At 33.7% G+C, this 19686-nt stretch overlaps 1 protein-coding gene across 2 annotated transcripts; it reads left to right on the top strand.

The window, feature by feature from the left end:
* Positions 1-3358: 3358 nt before the first annotated feature.
* Pkc98E (Protein kinase C) lies at positions 3359-19633 on the top strand. Of its 2 annotated transcripts, XM_018547242.1 has the most exons (10): positions 3359-4684; positions 12375-12432; positions 12494-12716; positions 13517-13548; positions 14235-14305; positions 14726-14894; positions 14974-15780; positions 15866-16461; positions 16546-16694; positions 19615-19633. In XM_018547242.1, the coding sequence occupies exons 1-10, from the start codon at positions 4346-4348 to the stop codon at positions 19625-19627; spliced, it is 2457 nt and encodes an 818-aa protein (XP_018402744.1). In that variant the 5' UTR covers positions 3359-4345; the 3' UTR covers positions 19628-19633. The 2 variants fall into 2 exon arrangements, with proteins under 2 accessions (XP_018402744.1, XP_018402742.1); XM_018547240.1 differs by lacking the exon at positions 19615-19633 and having other exon boundaries at positions 16546-16714.
* The last annotated feature ends 53 nt before the right edge of the window (positions 19634-19686 follow it).

The raw sequence follows: 19686 nt of genomic DNA on the forward strand, positions 1-19686 counted from the left end.
GATGTATTCGCCATCGTTCTCGATAATCATTTTCCAACGTTCAACCAATTTATAGATACCACATTTGAAAAAATCACGTGATTTTGAGTTAAAGAATGCAGTAATGTGATTTTTGACAACCTCCACAGAATCAAAATTCTTGCCATTTAAATCGTTTTGTAATGACCGAAACAAATGATAATCGGAGGGTGTCATGTCTGGAGAATGTGGTGGATGCACTAAGATTTCCCATTTCAATTCTTTTAATTTGTCTAGAGTCATTTCCGAAGTGTGTGGTCTGGCATTGGTATAGTGGAAGATAACGCCTCTATGATTAACCAAATTCGGGCGTTTTTCTTTGATTGCTTCATTCAATTTGGTTAGTTGTTGGCAGTATTTCTTTGGATTAATCATTTGGCCAGCAGGAAGCAACTCAAAATATATAACACCTTGGCAATCCCACCAAACAGACAGCAAGACCCTCTTCAAATGCAAATTGGCTTTGGCAATTGAATCTGCCGGTTCATTTGCTTCCTTCGAAGTGCTGTTGCCAGCGATCAAACGCTTGTGTTTGATGCCGGTATACAAGACCCATTTTTCGTCGCCAGTCACCAAACGGTGCAAAAAAATCTCTTTTTCCATGCGTCTGAGTAAAGAAGTAGCTGCGGAGATACGGTCCAACTTGTTTCTTTCAGACAACGAATGCGGTACCCAAGTATTGAGTTTCAGAGTGAGTCCCATCTTCTCTAAACGCTGAAACGCTATTGATGGCTCAATGTTCAGGATTTCAGCAACATCTTCCGTCGTAAGGCGTGTATAGTTTGGTATTATTGCGCTCAGAACATCGTCATCGATGGAAGGACGCCCAGAACGAGGTTCATCTTCGAGACTAAATTCACCACGACGAAATTTAATAAACCACTTCCTCACCGTTTTAAGGGCTGGTGCACGGTCCAAATAAACCTTCTGAATGTTTCTTGTCGCAGCGACACTGGTTATTCCTTTCCGAAACTCGTAAAGCATCACATGTCGAAAATGCAACTTCTCCTTGTTTATCTTCTCCAATGACATTTTTTCACAACTTACATTCAAAACACTTCTGATGCTTAAATGATCAATGACCAGCTGACCGCTATCTTTTCAACGATATATGTATATGCATACATAAACAACAATAGACCCAATAGACTCACCATGTTTCTTCACTAGTTCCATCTATACGAATCGGATTCGGATAATCGGGTATGAACTTTTGCACTGATCCAAGTATTCTAAGTAGGAGATTTGGAGTAAAGCCAGCGGCACACGGTGCTTGTTTTCCTGCTGGATTGCTAGCTAGATCAGATTCTTGCCATCGGATTGGCCGCGATATTGGCACTTTCAGCACCGCAGCCAATACGGTGGCAAGATTCTAATCCAGCTAGCAATCCAGCAGGAAAACAAGCACCGTGTGCCGTAGGCTTAAGATATATGTATGTATCAAGGTTGTTATTGGTGATGGAACTTATTGTGAAGGCCTGTTCTTTTTACTGAACTGGTGCACAGAATGCAATAAGTTGAAGTGAAACAGATATACGTTTGTTTCATTTCAACTTATTGCACTGTATGTACCAGTTCAGACAGTGCAGGCAAAAAGAACAGGCCTTATATGGGTGGAACTTATTGTGGATAACAATAGGTCTGTTCGTGTTGCTTGCACTTTTTGCACTTACCATCTTCGCTTTCTCTCTTTTTAACGCCGAATATATATCTATTTCATTTTAAGTGTAAAATTATTTGGGGATTTCATGCAACGCGAACAGACCTCATAATTATTCTTTGAAACTTATGCTGGATTCACACTGCTTCCGATTTTCGTCGTATGATGACTCTGTAACCAATCAGAAAAATCGTATCATCGAGACGAAGCAAAATTTTGTTTCCTGATTGGTTGCAGAGTCGTCGTACGACGAAAATCGGATGTAGTGTGAATCCAGCGTGAAGGTTGGATTATACTGGCCGTAATCTGTTAACTTATGCTGTAATCTGTAAAAATTGACCAATTATAATCGATTATTCCCCTCTCATTCGACTGTGATTGGTCAATTTTTACAGATTACGGCATAAGTTAACAGTTTACGGCCAGTATAAATCAACCTTAAAGCGGGGAGCACAGACTTTTGCATAACGCATAATACATATACATAAAGAATTTGATTGGTCCATTGACTCATGCATAAGAAAATGGGCCAATGAAATTCCTTATGCACATGCTTTATGCGTTATGCAAAAGTCTGTGCTCCCCGCTTAACGCTGCCAGGCTAGGTGAGAAGTTGGGTACAAAATGTCGGGCAGAAGTAGTGGTGGGGACAGTTGGCACATCTTTGATTATAGGTTTTTAGTATTCCCATCTTATAGTCAAATGAGAGAGGAATGCTCGACTGTGGTTGGTCAGTTCTTGTACTTTAACCCAACTCTAAAGCCTTAAATACAATGCGAGGGAATAGCGATAGCGATAAGTTTCAACCTATCAAAAATGCATATTCCGGTGTATTCGATTTCTGATAAGGTGAAACTTATCGCTATCGCTATTCCCTCGCATTGTGTTTAGGGCTTAAAGCCCATGGCACAAAGAAAAATGTAAGGCCGTAAACCTAATCAGTAAGCGAATTGACCAATCACAGTTGAGAACGTAAGTAGCCGCCGCTTACGTTCTCAACTGTGATTGGTCAATTCGCTTACTGATTACGTTTACGGCCTTACGTTTTTCTATGTGTCATGGGCTTAACATTGGATTCGCTACCAGCCTTACGGTCTCTACTGTGATTGGCCAATTCGTTTACTGATTACGTTTTACAGCCTTACGTTTTTGTATGTGCCATACAATGGCTTTAGCGTGCTAACATGCTATAGTTTACGTCACGTATACTATAGAATTTCAGATATAAAAGCGCGCTTTTATCGATAAAAGTGCGTTCTGAATACGGGCCATAGTTTTTATGGAAAAATGGCCAGTTGATTATTTATATATTTCTCAGTTTGAGAATTTGGAACAAATTCTAGCACCGTGTGGACGACTTTGGTTTACTACTTGTATCACGTTTGCAAAGTAAAGTTTTACCACATATATGCACCTGTATATATACATATCTACTTGTCACCTTGTCAAATTGGAGGAATTTTTCTCTAAATTTGAAGAATTTTTCTTTTCATCGAGAAAATTTTTAGAGGTATAGAATGTTTAGGAGAAAAACGAAAGAACAATACAAAGAAATATTAAAATTATGGCAAAAATGTTGAGAAACTCGTAATATAACTTTGGAGAAAACTTTCGAACAGACTCGGCAATACGGGCATAATGACTGAAACAAAATCGAACGTACTTCTCCATCATCTCTAGAAGAAACCGTCGGTACAGTCGGTAGTTCGCGGGTACAGTATTAAGCCAATCTCCCGGAACTGTCTGTGGTAGGCCTGGAATGCGGTCGATGTTCGTTAAGTGTGGAACGTAAATAAGCAATCGAGCGGTCCTCGATTCCGTTCGGGTCGGTACAAGATAGTCTAGGACAAGCGAAGAAAATCGCTCGTTTCCCACCACCCATGGATACATCCACGTTATTCCGCGATCGTCGTTAGAACGAACGTCGGGGGAACACCGCGCGCTTAGTTCGCCCGATTGACGTGTTTCGCCGATTTCCTCGAAACAGTGACCGAGGTACGCGAGGAAGGAGCACACGCCGGAAGAGAGGAATGGGTATCAGGGGGACAAGAAGAAGACGAGGGCAGGCCCTGTACTCGTGTCCCGCGCTCGTCTTCCTCGGCACGTCGTCGTCATCGTTGTCGTCGGACCGTCGTACCGTCGTGCTGCGATCAGGAAGGGAAGAAGCGGCGAACAGGCCGCGCTGCTCGTTCCTGTTATGCACGCAAAGCAAGCGCCCAGTAGAGTGTTCATAATTCCACCGCGTTCGTTAGTACCCGTGGTGGAGGAGGAAAGGGAAAGGGTAACCTGGGCTACCTGGGCGACGAGGAGGAGGAGGTGGAGGAGGCATAGGCGTAGGAGAACGTTTGACACACAGTGGTAGTGGGAGAGCGCCCGGATGGATTGAAGCGCAGGAGAGGGTAAAAAGCGTGGGCGCGCGATTTTCTATATATGCGCGTTCACCACGAGAGCCCAGACTGCCGAGAGGTGATACCTGTTTAGTTCGATCTGTCGAAGAATACAGGCATCCATCCTGCGAATCTACCAATTACTGCCTCTTTCTCTCTCTCTCTCTCTCTTTCTCTCTCTCTCTCTTTCTATATCTATCTCTTTCTCTCTCTCTCTCTCCCTGTCTGCCTCTGCAGATTGTACGAGATCGTTTGTCGATTTCGTTCAAAATACGTCACGATGTTCTCGGGCAAGGTGCAGATCGAAATCTGCGAAGCCAGAAGTCTACGCGCGACCGACAAACAGAAGCAATTTTGGAAGGAGAATGAGGAGCCTTCACTGGACCCCTACGTGCAATTGCACGTGGACGAAATTAAATTGGCCCGTACTAGCACCAAGCTGAGGACCTCGGATCCAGTGTGGCATGAAATCTTCACTCACAAAGTACGAAAGGCGACCGAACTGGGTCTCACCATCTTCCACGACGCGGTATTACCGCCAGATTATTTCATCGCGAATTGTATCATTCCGTTCACATTACTTATCAAAAATCTACACGACGGGATCAACGATTTCTGGGTAAGTTTCGCCCGTGCCCGTCTACGTTTTTCATCCCGATGAGCCTGAACCACGCGCGTGCATGTGTACGTGCGTGTGTGTGTATGTACCAAATGTACACCTCCGCGCGGCGTCGTGTTGCACGCGTGTGTGTTGACAGGTCGTATTAACCCTCGCCGTACGGGGATATGGAGTACCCGGAGCGTTTAAAAATCGCGCAAGATTTGTAGATACCGGGGAGTGAGGGGTTTCAATGTGGAGGGGGAAATAAGTTAAGTGTTCATTGTATACTTGTCCCTACCTATAGCGTTGTCATCAGTTGTGTGAAAAAGCCGTAGTGATCGTTTTTTCCATATCTATACATAGAATGTAATACTCTATATATAGAATATTATATTCTATAAATATCGTGCAATATCTCTTGTGCGTGCAATTTTGAAAAAAGTATATACGTATACTTGTTCGAGGAAATGTTCAAATACATTTTTTTTATTCACATGTACAACTATTCATTCCTCTTTAATTCTTTTATTTTATATCTTTATAAATACTTGTTATATATTATATACAATTGTATGTAATATATCTGTATAAGTATCAACTAATAATTTTTTTTTTTGTAAAAAATCATGCAATTTGAAAATAAATATGTTAGGCAATTTTTTTATACAATTTTTAATCATTAAATATATACTTTTAACTATTTATTCTTTGAATTTTTTTATTTTTATTTCTATATTAAATGTAATTAATAATTTAAAAAAGAAAGTTTTCATGATTATTTGAATGAAAAATGCACTTTTTATTGTTCAATATTATTTACAATTTACAGTTTTCGGCAACTCATACGGGGGACTCTTCTTTAGACCCTCTAAGATAAGGATTTTGCAACCTTATTTTAATCATTTTATTAAAAATTTAAACTACTTGGACTCGATGGGGTACGCCATACTTTCGTACGGTAACGACATAAATAAAAATACATGCGGTAACTGAGAGTTATTGAATCTGTTTTTTATAAAGAGCTGAACTAGGTATATACATTCTCTTAAAATGAAATGAGTATATATTTGATATTTGCAATAAGGAAAGTTCTAGTGCAGTCTAGATCAACAATAAAAACAAACCTGTTGATACCATTGGAGTTGATCCTCTACTCTTCCTTCATAATATTTTATATTACACAAAAATTGTTTAATCATGACACGTTGATCTTTTAATGTTTAGTTTTACATTTATTAATTTAAAAAATTTTTATTCAAATTAAGCTAAAGTTCTTTATTCGGTATGAACACCTAACACACAAATATATATAATAAATATTCGTAAAACAATATTAAAATAATATTTGAATAATATAAATAATAATATAACAATATTATTTATGAATATGAATATATACATATATATATATATATAAATATATACTTGTTCACACACTGAGGAAAATATTCTAAATTTTAATAAAAAAATTATTTGAATAATGCTTTGAATAATTAAATAATTGAATAATTAAATATTTACTCAAAAAGAAATGACAATTAAGTTCAATTAATGGTTTTTGTACCTAATAAATATATCTTTATATTGTATTTAGTAAATATTTAGATGAAACTATTCAAATAAATGATTTATTAGAGTTTAGCATTTTTTTCGGTACAATGGAAAAATATGTGAGAGGAGATTGAAGGTTGAAGATTAAAATCCATCAATTAAATAATATAAATCTATTTTGTTTTAATTAAATTATAATCTGTAATTTACAATCTTCAATGTACAGTCTTACACTTAGAATTTATATAAATTAGATATTGTATATACGGGAATAAAAAATAATTTCAAATTTTTCTTAGTAATTTTATATATAAATGAAACCGATATAAATAAAAAAAATCAGTGTATCTTTAATATTTTCTTATTTTGCATAATATTATTCTAAATAAGATAGAGTACATAAATGCTATTTTTATTTATTGAAGAGAAAGATTAAATTAGTTACCAACAAAACCTTGAATTTTGTTCTACACATGCATCTCGCATGTTTTATAGTTTCTATACTTATTTTATAATTTTGTGCGTGCGTGCGTGCGTGCGTGCGTGCGTGCGTGCGTGTGTGTGTGTTGCTAGGTGATGATATATCTTTTTAATTAAAAGAAATACTCTTCTTGAGAAATATATTTTAATTGTAATATTAAAAAAATTTTTTAAGTGTTTTAATGAAATGGGATTTTTTTGATATTTTAAAAGTATCGATGTCTTCTAAGTTATAGAAACTAAGATTTTTTTTCTCTGTATAATTTGATTTCTGCAGTCACATTGAATTCAGAAAAGTATTCAAATAAGATTAACAGAAAGTTAATAATGTAGAATATTGTAGAAGATATTTTATTCTGACATTACGACATTAAATGTGAAATATTTCATAAACTATTTATTTTTTTATTTTTAAATACTTTATACATAGAATAATGAAATAAATCGTGCAAAAAGCATTCGCTTTAAAAAATAAAATTTGTAACACATATTGCAAGTTGTGTGTTCTTTACAAAAGCAATTATATTTTATTTATGTCAAAACAATGATTATACGATATTCCAAAATAATCATTAGAAAAATATATTATGGTATTCTTGAAGCAAGTTTATTCGTTTGCAAGAAATTTAGATAACGTTTTTTAGTTATACATTTTTTTAGCAAACGATACTCTCGATCAAAAAGAGATGTCGAGATGTAAATTTTTTCTTATATAAATATGTATTTTAGGTGTCAATCTTATATTTTTATCTCATTATTTCATTATTTTATGTAAAGTGTTGTACAAAATATTTAAAAATTGTTAAAATTTATTAGAAAATTAAATATTTTATAAACTGTTAATTTCTTAGCATTATCCTTATGTTGAATATTTCTTAATATTCTTATTAGCACCAAAATGTTACACTTTTTCTAAAATAAATTATAATACATTTACGCTATGTAAGAAGAGAAAAAATAAAACTACGAAAAAAATTAAATTACAAATTTTTTAATAATTTGTTTTGCATAAAACATTATACATACCCTGCGCTGATAGAAAAGTTATATAAGAGAGACAGAAATTAGTATTTAAAATAATGAAAAGAAATCAACTTTAGAGGGATTTCCTTTAATGTTTTCTATTAATGCAGCAGTATATGCTCTATGAAATTGAAAAGAATATCTATGTTATTGATTGAAAATATACATGTCTAAAATAGATCCTAAAATCGTCTGTTTTATCGACTCATTATCAGTGGGATTTACACACATACGATTTACGTGTTAATTGACACACATCGATACATCACTACGTACTACTACATCAATATCATACGCATACATACGCATAAATTTGCGTAACGTATTTTTATATCGAATTAGACGTCTAATAGCGATTTCATCTGGGAACACTGGTGTGTAGTGATGCATATTAAAATCGTTGTATACTGTAAAATATTGACCTTTCGAATTTCTCTATTATTTCGTATAGTACGTCTCTCGTAACATTTAGAAATAACTTTGAAACTGTAAATAAATATTTTCTATGTAATAGATCACATAAGAGACATCGAGTTGCTCACCGCTCGATGCGATTGACTCGCGATCTGTAGACGCGAGTCAATCCCACCTGTGCGCCTACACGCGATTTTTCGCGTGTAAGGAACTGAAAATGACTTCTACCTAGAGATCAAGAGATCTATGATCACCAGTGCTGTTCAGATCCGGCGTTAAACGGTAGATCCCATATATCACTAGATATATGTCTTTATCCCTCAGACCGGAGATTGGGCATTAGGCTGGCAACTTAATTCCAGAAAAAGGACTCATTGCTCAAAAAAAACTCCCAATACTGAAGATCGGAAAACGTCGCAGAATGTTACAAACCGAATTATAGATAGATAGATAAATCACATTATTACAGTTAATCTAATCTGCAAAACTGATTGTTTTATTGGACATTTTTCACACAACTTTTTCAATGTAATTTTCAATTTCGTTATTTTTTTTACGTATTATCAGGTATATTAATTCATCACATCACACTTGATAGCGATAATATACACAATTCCATAAACATATATAAAACATTCATTATAACGTGAATAAGATGTTTTTCTGATGCTCGACGCTCATTTGCAGCATCAAAATAGGGTATATAATCAAAATTGACGCCAGACAATTGAAAAGAGATTGCATGAAAAAAGTGTGTAGCGTTAAATTTGTCGGGACCACTTTGGGCCGGTTTCACCAACGCCGATTAGTCCTAATCGGGATTAACCGTCAACCGTAATTGGTCAATTCTACTAAACACTAAATGAGATTGGTCAGTTAACGGTCGATTAATTAACTAGCGTTGGTGAAACCGACCCTTTGTGTGCACTTGTGAGGTGTATTACTGAAGCCAGACGAACATGCAACATTGACGAAAGATTGCAACATTCGACCAGCCGAACACACCAGTTTGCATCGATATTCGAAATATACAGTCGGTTCGTCCCAACGAAATCACTATGAATGTAAAAACAAAATGCAAATATATATTTTATTAACAATACAATAGAATGTATTGGAAATTGCACGATTTAATTCGTTTTTAATATATTTTTACAGCAATTGTGTTATAGACAGCTTTATATGCACCAGTGCACACTATTGCATCCCAACCGAAATCGCTATAAATCTAATTATAGGAACACGACGTTGTTTGTTCATATAATCTATAATACTAATCTGTAGACTACAATTTCGTAAATACATATTGCAAAACTATTACATCGAGCAAATGTTATGATGTTGACAACTGTAGATGCCACATTGGATTAACATATGATAAAAAGATCTCAATTTCAAAATTTTTTCCGTTCTCAGTATCAGCTCCACCTCGTAACACATATTAATGTATATTTCAATTCTGGAAAAGGATTTTTAATTCAATAAAAAAAAAAAGAAAAAGAAAATGCGACACAAAAAATTATTATATTTAGTCAATAAAACATACGAATAAAATTATAAAATCTTAGATAACATGCATGTCTAAAAAAAGATATCTATGATATGATATTTGAAAGATATCTTGATAACGTTTTCAAGACATATGTATGCATTTTGAACATATTGTTCTGGGATCCCAGATAACATTACGTCCAAAATGTGAACGTCATAAAGACGTCTTAAAGATTGCTTTCAGATATCATATTATAAGACATTTTAAAACGATCTTTAAGACGTCTTCGAAATGTCTAGTGTCCACATTTTGGACATGATGTTATCTGGGATCCTCTTAAAATGTGATCTTTATATACGTCTAAAGAAAATCTTTATAATATACGTTTTAAGGAAATTGTCCATAAAATATAATAAACGACCATAAGACGTTTTAAAGATATCATACAGATGTCTGCCACAATTCCTATAAATATTATAAATATTTTAATGAGATTTATAATAATCGTCTGTTTTACCGTTTTGAGTACCTAGAAAATAATATATCCAAAATGCAGATATAAATTCCTGAAAATGTCATTGAAGTTATCTTTCAAACATCATATAAAGATGTTCTCTTCTGTTCCCTTTTGGGGAAAAAATTTCTTATGTTCCCTTTTTGGACATTCATGTCGTTATGTTATTCATGTCTAGATATCTTGTTGGTGACAAAATGAATTTTCGTGTATGTCAGTATGTCTCAACGTTTTACTATGGGAGATGATTATTTCTACATTTTCTCTGTTGTATGTGAATTTCAATTGCAATCGATAATTCCTCTCGTTCGTTTTACCAGGGGAGATGAATTATCGACTGCAACTGGAATCTACGCGCAAGATACCCGTTACTGAACTAAGACGATATTTAATAATCTGTTTTTATTTCAAAACCGTCTTAAGTAATGTCTTAAAATGCTAATACGGCTAGAAGGCTTATCAGAGGATTGGTTTGTGATCTTAAGACTATACTTCAGATAATTTCAAGTATAAAAATTTCAAGAACTTAACTTGAATATCGGTCTATGGTGATTCTCTCTCTGCTTTGGTAGATGGTGTTACTGTATGCTACATACACACATACATACACAGTGTTTATGATAATTAACTCTTCTATAAGTATATATCCATTTATATTTTAAAGTATTCATATGTTATGAAATATCAGTTCCGATTCGACTATATAGTTAAAGTAATGGTGGATAGGATTCTGGATCAGACGAATGTCAGATGAACGTAAATTTTTGTATTTTTGTCAAACATAATGAAGAAGTTTCTTTCGCTTTGGTAGATGGCGTATAAAAACATGGGCACCTTGACCATGCGTAAGAAGCGTTTAAAACCAGGAGGTTGATCATATAATTTTAATTTCCTCTAAACGTGAAAACTGAACATTCTTTTTATGTATGTATGACCGGTATTCATAATCGATTCTTATATTTAAGATCGTCTAAAGTATTAGTATCTTAAGGTGTTACTTAAGACAATCTTCAAATAAGAACGGATTATGAATACCGATCTATGTGTATACGTATTGCCAATACATATACCCATATACGTACAAAATATTTTCGTTTTTCATTTGGAGATTATTCAAGCGTTCCAGCATGTTGAGCACGTTGTGTCATCGTGCAGTCAAATGCATGGGTGCTTTTTAGCAACGAACGTTGTGGACAGAATAGTTGCAACATTTTCTTTTCTAATAAGTTCCGGAGTACAACCTGTTCACTGAGAAAATTGGCTCTTATGGATCCATTGAAAAAAATGTGTACACAAGCAACACTATGTAACACAATAAAGCTTAATATACAATTGAAAAGCATAATGTATAGCTAATATTTTAATTACATTTTTCCGTTTTTCGTTGTAAGTATGACAGATTTTTCAAGCGTGTTAACTGGCTGCAGGAAAAAAAGATTCTCAGATCTTTCTATCTCATATATCCAATTAACAAACTTAAAAAATTTGTTGAATGGCAAAAAACGGATAAATGTAATGTTAGCCTATGACTGTTTGCCTGCAAGACACTCTTAACGGAATCCATCACAATAAGTGATAAATTGCACTCTCTCTCTCTCTGCGTGCGTGCGTGCGTGCGTGCGTGCGTGCGTGCGTGCGTGCGTGCGTGCGTGCGTGCGTGCGTGCGTGCGTGCGTGTGTGTGTGCATGCGCGCGTGCATATATATGTATATGTATATATCGATAGCCACAAATAGAGATTATAAGTACACATGACTTCATCATATATGGAAAATTTATTATCTTAGTAAAATCTTGTATTTAAATCTGACGGCTAAAAAAAATATTGAAATGAAAAAAAAAGGGTTTTTTTTTTTAGAATGAACAATCTTGATTTTAGAGATTAGAATTTCAAGATAACTTTATTTTTTTTACAAAAAAAATATTAAATATTACATTTTTTGTACATATTTTTACAACTTTCAAAAATCTATAGGAAACACCTCGTTTCAATGTAATTTTTTTTTTTTTAAACTAGTGTTATTTACTATTTTAAATTTATTATGTAGACTTTTCATAATCATATTCTATAATATCTATCTTTTTCTGGAAAAAGGTATGATAAAAAATTTGCATTTGTATTAGAATTGTACACAATATTCAAATGAATTTGAAAGACCCAGTGTATAGATTGTATATATGAAGATATAGTGTGCATTTTTGGGACTATTTAAATAACATTGAAAATTGTTGCAGGTTGACTTAGAACCTCATGGAAGGTTGCGACTAATAATAGCAATGTGGAATGCTCCAAGTAAGAAAAATCTCAATCTTTTATAAATATATACGATTCAATAACTTGATTTAATTTTTAGTTCGGCAACCAAGTTTCCATGGAGAATCTAGTGGTGAAGGACGTAAACGTCCTAAAGATACTCGCAAGAAAGACCGGCATGAAAGAGAATTTCAGGAGAAAGAAGAACCCTTGAGTCGCCAGAGAGTGATGCGACGAAGGGTTCATCAAATAAATGGACATAAATTTATGGCTACCTTTTTGAAACAACCGACGTTTTGTTCACACTGTCGTGACTTCATTTGGTATGTATATTTGTAAAAAAAACATCGCTTCTGTCATTTAAGATCTTACATACAATACTTCTTGATCGCTATCTTTGATAGAGTACTATCTCAAAATATTTAGAAAACGGGAACTGCTTAAACTGATGTACATTTCACCCGCAATTATACATTTACAAATATGTCAAAATTTAGTTAATAGTACACCTCGAATTAATCAATTAAAAATTTGCAAAATACAGGATTGCATGCATTGGGTATTTGGTCTTTTCTTGTTATCTGCATTAGTAATGTCAAGGAAAGGTATTTACTAGCTAGTATGTATTTAATAATGGTTTGCATTGGAGATTGGGTTATTATAAATAATTCTTTTAACTCAGGAGACTTAAGTGCAGATTAAAATAAGCAAGCTTGGTATTGCTACAGGGTATATTCTACACAAACGCTATTTGGGATAAATTTCTCTATTTTAAACAGGTTTTAAACAGGGTTGCATGCTTGGGTTTTACAAGAATACATGCCTTATATAATTTGCTGAATCCATAAGATATTTAGGTGTTGGAGCATTTGCACAACATACTGTTCTAATTGGCAATATTTTAAAATAAACGATAAATAATTTGTAAAATAGAAGGTTAAATATCGACTAGGATCTATGAAGTGATTTGATCAATCTTTCTCATCGCACAAGTCATTAATCATCTAAAAATCAAGGAGTCTAGCATTGATGATGACTAAGCATGATTGAAGAAAGCAAACGTATGTGTCTTAGGAGGGATTATGAGGATACGATGTGACGTGTTTTGTCTGTTATATTTCAGGGGCTTTGGCAAGCAAGGCTATCAGTGTCAAGGTGAGAAGACACATACACTGTTATTAACAGATTATAGTTATGTATTCGCTTGCCGCACCCTTACGTATGAATGTGTGCAGTTACGAATGTGTACGTGCGAGTTTTAACGACGAGAAAAATCACGATTAAGATTCTTATTTCATCGATTTAACGTTTTACTTCTTTAATGCTTCATTCCTAACTACCATGACGTCCTATAATTGTCGCGTCAATTTATGCATTCTCTATTCACCACGACTAGTACACATGACCGCCTTGATATTAATCTGCTTTATGATCAAATATTTTGTTACTTAACTTATTGCTATATTAGTTAGTAATATAAGGATTTTGATTTTTAATGTATTAACTAGGTCTCTGTCTCTTCTGATTTTATTTTATTTATTTCAATACAATTTAGATTTGTAGCTAAATAGTTTGTCACAATTTGTTATATGTTGTCCTTCAATAAAAAATCCAAACATGCTATCTTAGAGCTTGGTAATATTTTTAGTACCGAAACTACTGCTGATTCCATGTTGAAAATAATATTAAGTAAATTTCAATTTTATTTTTGCTTATGGTATTATTGTAAATAATTTTCGGATGCGTCTTATCACGCATGCAGCTAGCTTTGGACGTGCTGTATTTTACATCTTGGAAACAAGCATTTTTATAAGGGGATACTTTATGTATTGCTGTTTCAGTATGTACTTGCGTAGTCCACAAAAGATGTCATAACTTGGTGATAACTAATTGTTCAGGAATGAAAGAAGAGGTATGTTTATTAGATAGTAATAGAAATATCACAAGTAATTTATGTATTGTTAATTGATATTATCACCGAAATACTATTAAAATCAACTATTGAACAAATTTTGTGTTTACCAACCAAAAGGGTCCCAGGGACTCGGCGAGTTTTAATGATATTAATGACGGTTTTACCTTTCTTAATCACTATTTTATCAGAAATCTTATTTGTACATATATAATGAGAAAATAGTGATTAAATAAGGTTGTGATTAAATGAGTAAATCAGAGTTGTGCATTTAGGTATAAAATATAATTTTTATATGATATTTATGTGTACATGCACACACACAAAAATTTCTCTATGTTATCAATTTTGAATTTATTCTATTAGATTTTATCATTTTATTACTTTTCTAAGATAGTGATTTTTTTATGATTCAATTAGATTGTTCCAGTCGAAGGAGAAGAGGGAACCAAAATCACGCAGGCAACAGCACGCTTTAGTATACATGTTCCCCATCGCTTTAATCCTCATAATTATAAAACATTGACATTTTGTGATCACTGCGGATCCTTATTGTACGGCTTCTTTAGGCAAGGCTTGAAATGCGATGGTAATGTAATATTGTTTATATTTTTGTATTAAAATTTTAATTAAGTCAATTCATTAAATGCATTATATTTTTCCTATAGTTTGCAACATGAATGTTCATAAACGATGTTATAAGAATGTTGCACCCAGTTGCGGTATAGATACCAAGGCTTTGAGCGACCTTTTGAAAAAAATAAATTTCTGTGCAAATAAACAACAAATAAGACTTCCGAAGATTAGAGTATCTTCACGTCCACAAACACCTACAGTTGCAGAAAAGGACGAAGACAAGACAAAAGATCAAGATGATAAAAAATTTAAAAAAGATAAAAAAGGAATGAAAAAAGGACAGAAAAAAGGACAAAAAACGATAAAATTTCCTTCAAAAGATGACCAGTCATATGAAACGGGCGCAAGTTGTTCGAGTCAAAATGACTCGACTAACTCCAAAGATGATTCGTATTTGAGTCAAAGAGATTCAACTAATGCCAAAGATAATTCGCAGTGGAGTTATAGCGACTCAACCTACACCAAAGATGATTCGCAGTGGAGTTATAGCGACTCAACCTACACCAAAGATGATTCGCAGTTAAGTCTAAGAGACTCAGATGATGATAAAAACAGCAATGTAAAAAAAATTGGATTGGATGACTTTAATTTTATTAAAGTCCTCGGTAAAGGCAGTTTCGGTAAAGTAATGTTAGTCGAACTGAAAAGTAATCCCGATGAAATTTATGCCGTGAAAATCTTGAAAAAGAGTGTCATTATTCAAGATGAAGATGTAGATTGCACCATGACAGAAAAGAAGATTTTAATCCTTGCAGCAAGACATCCTTTTCTAACGGCCATCCACAGTTGTTTTCAAACGGTTGATCGACTCTTCTTCGTTATGGAATACGTTAAAGGAGGTACAAATTGCCATTTTAGAATAAAATATGAAAGGTATCTTCTATTTATGTCTGAATACTGCTATTATCTCTTGATTTGTTCCAGGTGATCTGATGTTCCATATCCAGAAGGCTCGAAAATTCGAAGAGCCGAGAGCACGTTTCTATGCAGCAGAAGTGACACTCGCACTTCAGTTTCTGCATAAACATCACATTATATACCGCGACCTGAAACTGGACAACATACTGCTGGATGCGGAAGGACATTGTAAACTTGCGGATTTTGGAATGTGTAAAGAAAATGTAATCGAAGGAGAATCGACAGCATCAACATTTTGTGGTACGCCTGACTATATAGCTCCAGAGATACTTCAAGAATTGCCATATGGTGCTAGTGTTGATTGGTGGGCTCTCGGTGTTTTGTTATACGAGATGGTGGCTGGACAACCACCTTTCGAAGCCGAGACCGAAGACGATTTATTCGAAGCAATATTGCGAGATGACTTAGTGTTTCCAGTGTGGGTTTCTTCAGATGCGGTGTCTGTTGTAAAAGCTTTTATGACCAAGAATCCTGCCAAGCGATTAGGTTGTGTTGCAGCTGATGGTGGCGAACATGCTATAAAAAATCAGCCATTTTTCAAACATTTAGATTGGGAAGCTCTTGAAGCGCGTAGAGTAGAGCCTCCAATCAAACCTAAAATTGTGAGTCTTACGCTTTATTATTACAATTAATAAATATTAAATGACACAGAATTGTATAACATCATTGTTTCTCGAAATTTTTAGAAAAATGAAAAAGAAGCCTTGAACTTTGATGCAGTGTTTACAAAAGAGGATCCTGTGTTAACGCCGGATAGTCCAGACAAATCGTACGAAATCGATCAAGAAGAATTTCGTGGTTTTTCCGTAGTAAATAGGGACTTCAATCCATTCAGGTATACTACACAGTAAAAAATGACGAGTTTCGATTTACTGTAATATCATTCTTCGATTTTATTGTAATTCGGTTTTAATGTAATATCATCCTTCTCGCTTAACGCGTTGCTTTATCCAGCGCATTTGTTATCTTATTAAGAGTGAAATATGAACGGTTTTGAAACTGCTCGATGTTTCCGAGCTACATATGTCTGATAGGAATGATTCTATTTGCCGCAAAAAAAGCTTTTTGATCAATCGAGACACATTGATGGTAGGATCAGAAATACTATATAAGAATTCGAAATTATTGATAAAAACTTCATCCAATTTAAGGATAGGATACGATATATATAAATCAGATGATTGTCATAAAAAGGACTTTTTTTCTTGATTTATAACTATCGCTTGAATAGAATTCAATAGTGATTTTCAATCAAAATATATGAAGCCAATAACTATCCCTGCTTTCTCCCTCTTTTTTCTTTTTCTTTCTTTTTGTCTTTTTTTCATATATGTTTATTGTCTAGATATTCATAAAAAATAAAAATAATTAAAGAAAACAAATTCAAAAAACAGTTGTATTATATATATCATTGATTGGTTTTTATAATATATATATATATAACATACCTATTTCGAATTAAAATATATCTTTACATACTTTAATTCGAAATAGCTATGTCATATATATTTGATAATTTATATCATATATTCATATAATAATAATAATAGCTCTACTGCATATCATATATGCAATTGGATTGTGTACATATAATAGACGATATATAAATATATATAAGATATGTAAAATATACGAAATACATAAAAATCGTAAAGAATATAAAAAAAATAGTAAGAGATTGGAAATAGGCGTATAGTGTGCTTAGGCCTTGCATTTTACACATGTAACATATTCAGTAATTAAAAGGTGAATGAATATAAGCCAGATTAATTGCTATAAGATGGTACACATTTCTTTTTATTCATTTTTTAAATAATTAAAAAAAATATTTTTAATTACAATATTCACTTTTTAATTATTAAATATGTACATATATTTGTATATATCTTTAATTTATTTTAACACACAAGGCATGTGGAGTAAGCGAGAAGGACGATAATTTAAAAGAAATTTAGTTTAAAATAGGAAAACTTGCAGCGAACATATTGTAAATTTGCATTTGTAAATTCTCACGGCTATTACCGTACTTATACAATTGCGCAAAGTTGATATCTTTGTAAAAACAAAGTGCATCTAAGTGATTTCTATGTTTAGATGGATCTGTTAGTTTTGCACATGGTGCGTATGAACTGCGTTCACTTTAAGCGCTCACGTGCTTTAAGCTGTAGGATGTTGTCCCATGACGTAGATTTTTCGCGTATTGCGTGATCAGTTAGGAGCCATTACGCGTATTTTAAATTATTACGACTCTACATTTCTTGTTACGCTAAGTTCAATTTCCATATGTCTCATGGAACTAAAAAATTTGAATGGCATGTACACGATAACCAATCTTTTTTATGTTCTTTTCAGAGTATTTTAATCGAAATAATAATTATAGCAATTTATTGGTTATGCATTTGTAACTACACTCTATGACATATGGAGATGATTTATGCGTAACGCAACACACGCATACACTTATATAAGTACGTTCATTTACGTACGTTTATTGTACACAGTTTCTGAAAATCGAGTTTTCTCATGCATTTTCTACAAATAAATTGCTTTTATATTTCTATTAGAAGGATTTAAAAGAATATATGAATGGTTATCGTGCACGTCATCCACTTTCTTACGTTTCATGGAACATGTAGAAATTTCGCATGACAGAAAATACGTAGTAGAAATGTAACGACTCGAAAAATGGTCTCTACTTAATTACACGCATTACGCGAAAAATTTGTGTTATGAGATGACATCTTTATCTTTTCTTTATCGCTTATTACATATGGAAGGAAAATAGAATAAAGCTTAGAGTACATTTCGTTTCACGTATGATGTTCATGATACATCATTTTATATTCTTGTTCACTAAATATTAAAAAATGATAAAATAATATGTTATTCGCATTATGTGTGAAACGAAGAATTCTCAGAATGAAGCGTAAGCATTCAAAGCGAACGCATTTACAAAGAACACATAAGTCGTTCTGTTTCACTCCATGCGCAGTTCATGCGTGTATGAGAATGGTCTCTCGTGCAATGCCGCGAAGGTTATTTAGGCGGGAAAAAGATCATTCTGCGATAATGTTCGCTATAAGTTGTGGACATTTGTTATTCTGGAATTCGTAACAAATGTCTTTGAAGAACCTACATATTTAAGTTAATGTTGATTTGTATGCATATTGTTAATGAATTCCAATCGCATATGATTCGTTTTATTTTTCTATTCGCAATAAAGGTGATAAGAAAAAGGAAACAAATCAATGCGCTTATATAATGCGTTATCGTCCCATACGGTTCATGTGCAGAAACGGAACGCTTTTGTCTAGGACTTTCTGGCGCTTCATTTTGAAATAAATTGTAACTTATGGCAATTTATTTCAAAACGATGCATTACAAAGTCATAGATCATGAATCTATTTATATATAAAGACATCTACTTAGAGACATGTTTGGGCTAGAGTAGGTGAATAAAGCGAGGGACATAATAATATATGCAAATTCAATGTATATCGTAGATAAATAGATTGATAGAAAAACGTAATGAGTGTTGAAAAAAAAATGTTTAGTATTTAATTATAATAATTACGGAACGAGAGCAATATCGGGAGCACGCGTTGATATTTGGACGCTTTTTGGCACGTATATCTTCCGCCTGACGACAAACGAAAACTGATCGCAGCGTGCTCCCGGTGTCTTGCCGTCATCGGCGACGGCAAGTGCAACTCGACATCATGATATATCATCATTGTATAAACGTACATTTTTAGGCCTGCAAAATAAGAGAACGCAAGCGGGACTGTAAGGAGCACTTACCCTTATTTTCCGGACACCCGGATCCT

Source organism: Cyphomyrmex costatus, unplaced genomic scaffold (assembly GCF_001594065.2).
Source record: "Cyphomyrmex costatus isolate MS0001 unplaced genomic scaffold, Ccosl1.0 scaffold61, whole genome shotgun sequence".
NCBI lineage: Eukaryota > Metazoa > Arthropoda > Insecta > Hymenoptera > Formicidae > Cyphomyrmex > Cyphomyrmex costatus.